An 8,201-nucleotide genomic window follows, 5' to 3' on the forward strand; every position below is an offset into this window, starting at 1 on the left:
TTCCGCCAGCCCCTCCATTCAGCTCCCCTTCCTTTATCTGGAAAACCCCATCCCTCTTGGGGCCCTCCATCCTGACCTGTAGCTCCATCCCACTGATGATGTCCCGTGGGTCCAGCACGTTCCCCAGGGACTTGCTCATCTTCCGGCCCTGCCTGTCCCGGACCATGGAGTGAAGCAGGACCTGGAGGTATGGAGGGGGTCAGAAGTGGGGCCTGAAGAACTTTCCTCTGGAGGGCCCTTAGCTGTCCTTCAGGAATTAGAGGTTAGGCTGGAAAGTGAATCAGGACAAAGGAACTGGGAACCCAGAAAACCCCATACGAGGGGTTAGAATGGAGGACAAGACTTAGAGGAGACTAGGGAGTCTCAGAGAAGGGCAGGGCACCAAAGGGTCTTTACCTTGCTGAAGGGGAGCTGCCCTGTAAGCTGGGTCCCCAACATGACCATGCGGCCCACCCAGAAGAGCAGGAGGTCACTGCCCGTTTCCAAAAGTGACAGGGGATAAAAACGAGCCAGGTCCGGGGTCTAGGAGGAAAGAGATAAACAGTGAGTGGCCCAAGCCTGGGGCCTCCAGCTCTTCATAGGACTCTCTGAGGGGCCCTGGGGGTCATTTCCTCATCCCCACCTTCACTCTCTTCCTCTCAACCCACCTCACCTCTCGGGGCCAGCCCAGGGCAGAAAAGGGGAAAAGAGCTGAGGAGAACCACGTGTCCAGGACATCAGGGTCTGGAAGACAGAACGGAAACAATTGGAACCTCAGCATCAGGACCTCAGCCCACTGCTGCCCACCTCTCCGGCCCGACCCTCACTCACAGAGACCAGGGCTCTGTCCCATTCCCAGCTTCCCCGACCCCACCTTTCTCAACCTCAGTACCTGCTCCCTCCCCGCCTGCCTCGGGTGGAATACCCACCCCTCTCCAGGGTCAGCTCAGCCCCTGGTCTCCCTGTTAATTCAGCAGCTACTTCTCTGGCCTCAGCCTCTGTCCGCCCGACCACCCAGGAGTCCTCCGTTTCACCCTGCAGAAGTAAGGAGTAGGGGCAGTGAGAGAACAGCTCGGGACAGGTGTGAGACAGCGCTGAGTGCTCATGGTCTCCGGTGGGCTGAGAAAGGCTGGCGCCCTCTGGTGGTGAGATGAAGAAATGCCAGCTCAGAAGCTGAGCTAACACAACGGCGGTTCATAGATCAGAAGCACAGCTGGGACCAGCGCTGGAAGCCCTCTGACTCCTGTGCTGAGGCTCTTCTGGCCAAACCCAGCCTTCCCTTCCACTTTCTCCTACTGACCTTTGCATGTTCCTCTACAACCAGGTAGGCTGGAATCCGATGGCCCCACCACAGCTGCCGGGAGACACACCAGTCCCTGCCAAGAGGATAGGAGTGATTTTTTTTCTTCCTTTTTCCTATGAGTGATTTCTTAGTATGATCAGTGGGCCCCCTTCCCCCTCCCCTGAGAGCTCCCCTTCTTACCCAATGTGGGAAAACCAGTGCTGCCAGTTCTTCTGGTGGAAGGAGGGACTGAGGTCCAGGGCCCCCGACTCCACGGCCTGGAGGGGGAAGGACCTTAATGGTGGTTCCCTACCTGCACCCCCGATCCCCATGAATGGGACCAGTGGTCTCTGAGATGGTTCTGAAACTCAGAAAGAACCTCCCAAGCCTCCAGAGAAGAGTCTGGACTTGAGTGAAGATGCAAGCCAGCCCTTTCTGGGCACCCTGCCTCCATCCCCCCAGCTCTCCCCTCAACAAGCATAGCTAGAGAGGGCCCCAGCCTCCCTGTTTCTTCATTCCCGCCCAGGCCCCAGGCCCTCCCCACACTGCAGCCTCACCTTGGCAGCTCGCTCCCCCATTTCCCGGCATCGGACAAACCACTGGCTCTTCAGTAGGTACTCTACCACGTCCCCGGAACGGCTGAAAGGGACACAGGACCCGACTGCGCAGGCCCTCAGTGCCGAGGACATAGCAGCCAACAACACAGACACAGAGCTCGTATTCTAGCCTGAGGGGTGCACAGCCCATCCTGCAGTCACTCTTAAGCTTCGCCCATCCCCTTCTGGGGGTGATCAGAGGAAAGGAGTGAAAACAGGCTTACCTGCAAATGGGCAGCACCATGGGGTGGTTCTGGAGGCCCCGGAACAGGCCCCGCTCCCTCAGTGCTGACAGAATCTTTTCCCGGGCCACAAATCGGTGAAGACCCTGCAGAAAAGTAGCAAAAGTAAAGCTTAAAGGCTACTAGAAAAATAAGAGGGTGGGGGAGGGGAGATGGGGCAGAGGGTGCCCTCAAAGGACGGGGTATCACTGGGCTGGTACCACCTGCAGCCAGTCCTCACAAAGGGCGGTCATGGTCCCATCCTCCGCAATGACACTCCGGGGGCTCAGGCCGTGTCGGGCCCCCAGCTCAGCATCGGCAGGGCTGTGCGCTGGAGTCACCTTCACCGCCCCTAGGGGAGCAGGACTGCCGTCAGCACTGGACCCTGACCCTGGCTTTTGCTTTTCCAGACGTGTCACCATCGCCCACGCTACCCCATCCCTCCCTCTCATCCCCCACTATCCACTGAGACCACCCTTCCCCTACTTTCTGCCTCTTCCTGGTTCTCTCCCCTCCCCTCTCCCCCAGAAGCCCTGACTTCCTGTCTCTGCCCTGCCCCCACTTACCTGTGCCCAGGTGTGGCTGAACAGTGCAGTCTGTGATAAGAGGGAGAAGCTGCCCCGTCAAGGGATGACAGAGTTGTCGCCCATGTAGATGCTAAAGGGAAGGGAGAGGGATCAAGGACAGACACATGTGTCGGGTAGAAGGGTCTGGGCTGGGCATGAGAACCCTGGAAATACGAGGGTGAAAACCAGAAGGTAAAGACCTACAGCATGGCTCAGTAAACATTTTCTTAAGGGGCCAGAGTGTAAGAATTTTAACCTTTGCAAGCCAGGAGGAAAATTCAGTCTCTACAACTCTGCTCCACTGCCATGGCAGAGTTAGACAACACATGATGGAGCTGCAGATGATACATAGGGAACGAGGGTGCTCATACAGAAACAGGAGATCTGGCCCACGGGCCACAGTCTGCCAGCCCTGAGCTGAAGTGTAACACCAGGAAGAGAAGGGACCTGAGTCAGAGCCACTGGAGAGCTGAGATAAGGGAAATTTCAGGAAAAGGAAAAACGAGCAGAGAGGAGGAGCTGCGATCCCAAAAGGAAGGGAAGAGAAAGTATGGGGGTGGAAGGCCAGGCCGCAGGGAGCACTGAGTATTACCGTGTAGCGGGAATCATCAGGATGGACCGCCACAGCCACATCTCCAGGCAGCGTCTCTGGCCTCGTGGTTCCCACCACAACCTCTGCATCTGAAGACAAAATTCAATCACTTAAAGGTGGTCCTCGCCCTCACTTTGTACTCCTGACACAGCTAAAGTTGGGAGAACTGGAAAAGGTGGGAGGCAGGGATGGTCAAGGTAGAGCAGGCCCCCAGGAGTAACTGGAGAAAACAAGGACCAACGTCTATAGGACCCTGGGGTTTCTGCTAAGCTAATGACCAGAGGCCTAAGGGGATGTCTGGGGCTACAGAATTCCTCAACAGCCCACTTGGGAGACAAGAGTAGAATGTTAATAAATCCAACTAGAATCTTTGCTTGGTGCCCTTATCATAAATGCTGTGCCTTCTTGGAGGCAGCACCAGTCCCTCCTGTAAGAAACCTCTGACTATTCCAGCTCATCCATCTTCCCTTCTCCAAACTCCTGGGAATACTTACTGCTCAAACCACACTTCAGAACTGACCCTTTGTCTCTTTTAGGGGTAGCAGCCTGCTGTGGAATTGCACTAAGCTCCCTCAGGGCAGTGACTGCGTGCACTTTTCTTACATGGCCCAGGATACCCAGGGTGAGTATCTCCAGGAGGCAATACTTCCAAGGTTCCCTATGCTCCTCCATCCAAGTCACATGGAAGACAGGCTGGTGGGTTGCCTCCAAAAGCCCAAGGTGGGCTCAAGAAAACAGGGGAAGCAGAGGTTAAGTGGGTGACCCTTCCAAGGACTACCCTCACCAGGCTCTCCATCCACGGGGAAGGCCACGGAAAAGAGGAGGCCGAAAGACACGGGGGTGGGGCAGCCAGGCAACTGAAGCTCCATGCGGCCAGGGAGGGGCCGGCTCTCCACCTGGGGGCGTGGAAGAGGCAGGGTCAGAGAGCAGCCTCTCTGCAAGGCTCACAACTGGTTTCCCACCTCTACTCATCCATAGCCCCGGCCTCCCTGCCATCCATCAAAAAGCCACTCAGAGGACCTGGGAGCCACTTCCTTCCCCTCACCTAATCCTTGTGCCATCACAGTTAAAGAACATATTCACTGCACTTCCCTGGTGGTCCGGGGAAGGGACCACCCTTCCCTGGGTTAAGGGTTAAGAACTCGCCTGCCAGTGCAGGGGACATGGGTTTGATCCCTGGTGTGGGAAGATTCCACATGTTGCAGGGCAACTAAGCCCACGCACCACACCTACGAAGCCCTCGCTCTAGAATCTGTGCTCTGCAACAAGAGAAGCCTGGGCACCGCAACTAGAGAGCAGTCCCCACTCGACACAACTAGAGAAAGCCCACACACAGCAACGAAGACCCAGCACAGCAAAAAATACAGAAGTAAATATTCACTGAGCACTTAAACCACACGCAGGTATTATGCCAGCCTCCTAGGAGTTCTCGCTGAATTCTCACAACACCCCTGTGATGCAGGTATTTCCATCAGCCCTGAATTTTACAGACCGAGGAGACTGAGGCTGACAGGCTAACAGCCTGTCAGGAGCCACATCGCTGGGAGGTGGCCAGATTCAGATGTGAATCCCGGCAGGCTGGCTCCAGAGTCCGAGCTCTCCCCCGGGCTCAGAACTCTCACAAACCCGCCTCTCCTCTGCCTCACCTCAATATCCGAGATGGCGGAGCGTAAGTCACAAGACCAATTGACCAGCTGCCGGCTCCGGTACAACAACCCAGCCTTGTAGAGCCGCACGAAAGCTTCTGTCACGGCCACTGAGGAGCCCTAGGATGACCTGAGTGTCCACATCCAACAGCCTCCTCTCAGCCCACCCCCTGCCAGGGGCCCAGGCGTCCCCCTGGCCCCCCTAACATACACAGCAACCCGCCTCCTTGCACAGAACTCTGAACACCTCCCTGACACCCACAGGGACCACAGCACCGAACACTCACGGTATCCATGGTAAAGCACTCTCGGTCCCAGTCCAGGGAGGCCCCCAGCGCTCGGAGCTGCTCACAGATCTCGCCACCTTTCCTGTGCCCAGACAGATTTGGGTCAGCAAACATGTCCCAGACATCAACTATGTCCCGGGCCTAGTGAAGCCCCAGCGGTGCTGGACTCTGGAGTGAGTTCGAGACTGATCTAGCCTCAAGAAGCTAATGGAGACACACAGGCCCAGTATATGGCTTTCTGTGATATTGAAAGAAACATAACATTTCTAGTAAAAGGGGAAGGGGCAGCCGATTTGTGGGAAACACAAAGAAGCTTTACAGAGAAGACAGCATGTGATAACAGACCTGGAAGAAAAAGGGTAATTTCAAGAGGATGCAAAGTGGGAACAGGTGAGGAGAGATGATGAAATCCAAGCAAAGGAAAATGGGATAAATGGAAGAAAAAACATATATATATACACACATATAAATATATGGGGGAGCGCATGCATGCTTAGTTACTCAGTCACGTCCAACTCTTTGACACCCCGTGGACTGCGGCCTACTGGGCTCCTCTGTCCATGGAAATTTCCAGGCAAGAATATTGGAGTGGGTTGCCCTTTCCTCCTCCAGGGGATATTCCCTAACCAGGGACTGAACATGTGTCTCCTGTGGCTCCTGCATTGGCAGGCAGATTCTTTACCACTGAGCCACCTGGGGAGCCCATATATATGTGCACATATATATATATATGCACTTACACATAACTACATGCATTTTAACATATACAATACACAACACATGCACACACACCAAGCTTGGAGACCCCACCAAATGCTAAGGGACTTCAGAGCTTACACTCCCACGGGAAGTTAGAGCTGAATGGGAAAAGCCCTGACTACAAGTTAGGAGAGGGGCTGGGAAGCCCAGATCCAAACCTGCTGTCTCAGCCCCTCCTGCCCTGCCCCCCATACTCACTCCTCCTTCCACTTCCACACCTCCCTAAGGAAGTCTTCCCGGCTCAGCTCATGTCTCCTCACGCCTCGCTCCTTCCACAGCTGTTTCTCCACCACAGCCTACAGTAAGATGAGGGGGCAGAGAATCAGGTCACTTTGGGGGAAGAAATCTCACTCAAGTAAAGGGATGAGTGGCAAAAGACATACTTGGGTCGCAATCCCTGCATGATCTGAGCCAGGGACCCACAGCACCCGATCCCCACGCATCCGGTGCCTGCGAAAGAAAAACCCTCATGGGAATCCATGGCTTTACATGTTCATTTAGCCTCATCCTTTCCCAATTTCTTTCTCCTCCAAGAACTCATGCAGCCCCATTCCCCTCTCACCAGCGCACGAGAGCATCCTGTATGGCCACGGTCAGCGCATGCCCAATGTGCAGGGAGCCTGTGACATTAGGGGGTGGGATACACATGGAAAAGGTCTCCCCTGTGGCCTGGGGCAGCCTGGCCTAGAAGGAAGAAAAGTCAAATGGCAAGAGAGGACTGGATGTTCCCTGGGGAATAGCACCCTCTGGTGTCTCCAAAGCAGAAAGAACTGTAGGAAAAAGTCTGGCAAGTAACAGGGAAGAGGATAACCTTTGAGACACCAGGGGGAGAAGATAAGCTTTCCCTGCTTTTCGGCAGGTATTCTTGCCTGGAAAATCCCATGGACGGAGGAGCCTGGTAGGCTGCAGTCCATGAGGTCGCTAAGAGTCGGACACGACTGAGCTACTTCACTTTCACTTTTCACTTTCATGCATTGGAGAAGGCAATGGCACCCCACTCCAGTACTCTTGCCTGGAGAATCCTAGAGACGGGGCAGCCTGGTGGGCTGCTGTCTTTGGGGTCGCACAGAGTCGGACATGACTGAAGCGACTTAGAAGCAGCAGCAGCAGCAATGTGGTTGGCTGTGAGCTCCAGACTCGTGCCCACCAATCTTATGGGCCATTCTGTCCTGGGGATCATTTAGCACTCCTCCCTGCCAGGTACTAACCTGATATTCTGGTTTGAAGAAGCCCTCTCGCACCCACCAAGGGTACCAGGCAGCCTCAACGTACTGGGGGCTGTATGCAGGAGGCAGGGGTCGGGAGACATCTAGGAGGCAGAGGAGAGCCCCACTAACTCCTGACTTCTGTTCCCAGGTTGCATTTCAGCAGACCGAATGGGCAACCAAAATGTGAGGGAAAAGGCCTTCAGGTTTCCTAGTTACCTTTCTTTTCTCCATGTTCCGTGGGGATTTCATACAACACTCTCTCCTTAGGGGTCCAGGCCTTACTGGATTCTGCAGGTGACTGCAGAGAGGAGGAACCAGAATGCGGGCTGCAATTTCAGGATACCCCAGGCATCTGGAATCCAGCCAGTCTGTCCTCCAGTGCTCTCCCAAAATTTCTCAGAGAACCAAGGACCAGCTGTCGGGACTCCTAACCTTGCTCTTGGGGGCTATCCCAGCCTCCAGCGATGCCTGCTTCTCTCGCAGGCGCTTCTGTTTGGCTTCACGGTTCCTCCGGGAGATGGCTGATCCATTTGGCTCTGACTGGGTGGAAAGGGGACGGAACCTGGGGAGGCCCCGTGAGGGCCTCAAGCCCCAAAGCGGTGGTCGAAAAGAGGTCAGAGGTAAATGAGGCATCGGGAGTGCTTGGCAAGGGGCCAAAGTCTGTTCCAGCTACAGCACATTGGGAGGGTATGGTGGTGAGGGAGGGTCACAACTCCCAAAGTCACACCCTCTTACCCCCGCCTCTTCCCGCCTCCCTCCAGCACTGACTGATAAAGTATCTAGCCCATCCCTCACAACCCTCCCTCTGTGAGGACTAGAGTAGACAGGGTCTTCTAATTAGCAGCGCTCTTCCGGGACAGAGTAAGTCTCAGGCCCTCAACCTATTCAGCTGAGATGTGGGGGTGACCGTAGACACAGAGGAGAGGGAAAGGACTCAGGGATTCTGGCAGATGATGGACATCAGAGCCAGCAAGAGGTCCCACCAGGATCACTACTTGTCCGCCTCCTCAAAGGCCATCTGCACTGCCCCCAGCCCGCGTGCTGATCTGCCTTCCCGCCCGACGC

The 8,201-nt window shown here is 55.3% G+C and overlaps 1 protein-coding gene across 3 annotated transcripts in view; it reads right to left on the reverse strand.

Moving 5' to 3' along the window:
* The window catches only part of VARS2 (valyl-tRNA synthetase 2, mitochondrial), a 12,595-nt gene that overhangs the window by 4,088 nt on the left and 306 nt on the right, over positions 1 to 8,201 (reverse strand). For 2 of the 3 annotated variants that reach the window (XM_010857219.1, XM_010857238.1), the window contains exons 2-21: positions 7,569 to 7,805; positions 7,353 to 7,434; positions 7,137 to 7,237; positions 6,491 to 6,612; positions 6,312 to 6,378; positions 6,127 to 6,224; positions 5,170 to 5,251; positions 4,883 to 5,002; positions 4,021 to 4,132; positions 3,237 to 3,325; positions 2,645 to 2,735; positions 2,303 to 2,430; positions 2,082 to 2,185; positions 1,819 to 1,900; positions 1,463 to 1,539; positions 1,280 to 1,355; positions 909 to 1,014; positions 653 to 723; positions 397 to 522; positions 77 to 181 (exon numbers count right to left, since the gene is read on the reverse strand). In XM_010857219.1, coding sequence (XP_010855521.1) covers positions 77 to 181; positions 397 to 522; positions 653 to 723; positions 909 to 1,014; positions 1,280 to 1,355; positions 1,463 to 1,539; positions 1,819 to 1,900; positions 2,082 to 2,185; positions 2,303 to 2,430; positions 2,645 to 2,735; positions 3,237 to 3,325; positions 4,021 to 4,132; positions 4,883 to 5,002; positions 5,170 to 5,251; positions 6,127 to 6,224; positions 6,312 to 6,378; positions 6,491 to 6,612; positions 7,137 to 7,237; positions 7,353 to 7,434; positions 7,569 to 7,769 — 2,040 coding nt within the window. In that variant the 5' untranslated portion in view covers positions 7,770 to 7,805. The remainder of the gene's footprint in view (positions 1 to 76; positions 182 to 396; positions 523 to 652; positions 724 to 908; positions 1,015 to 1,279; positions 1,356 to 1,462; positions 1,540 to 1,818; positions 1,901 to 2,081; positions 2,186 to 2,302; positions 2,431 to 2,644; positions 2,736 to 3,236; positions 3,326 to 4,020; positions 4,133 to 4,882; positions 5,003 to 5,169; positions 5,252 to 6,126; positions 6,225 to 6,311; positions 6,379 to 6,490; positions 6,613 to 7,136; positions 7,238 to 7,352; positions 7,435 to 7,568; positions 7,806 to 8,201) is intronic. The other variant, XM_010857229.1, reaches the window with a different exon arrangement.

This window comes from Bison bison, unplaced genomic scaffold, assembly GCF_000754665.1.
Source record: "Bison bison bison isolate TAMUID 2011002044 unplaced genomic scaffold, Bison_UMD1.0 scf7180017854783, whole genome shotgun sequence".
NCBI classification, from domain to species: Eukaryota; Metazoa; Chordata; class Mammalia; order Artiodactyla; family Bovidae; genus Bison; species Bison bison.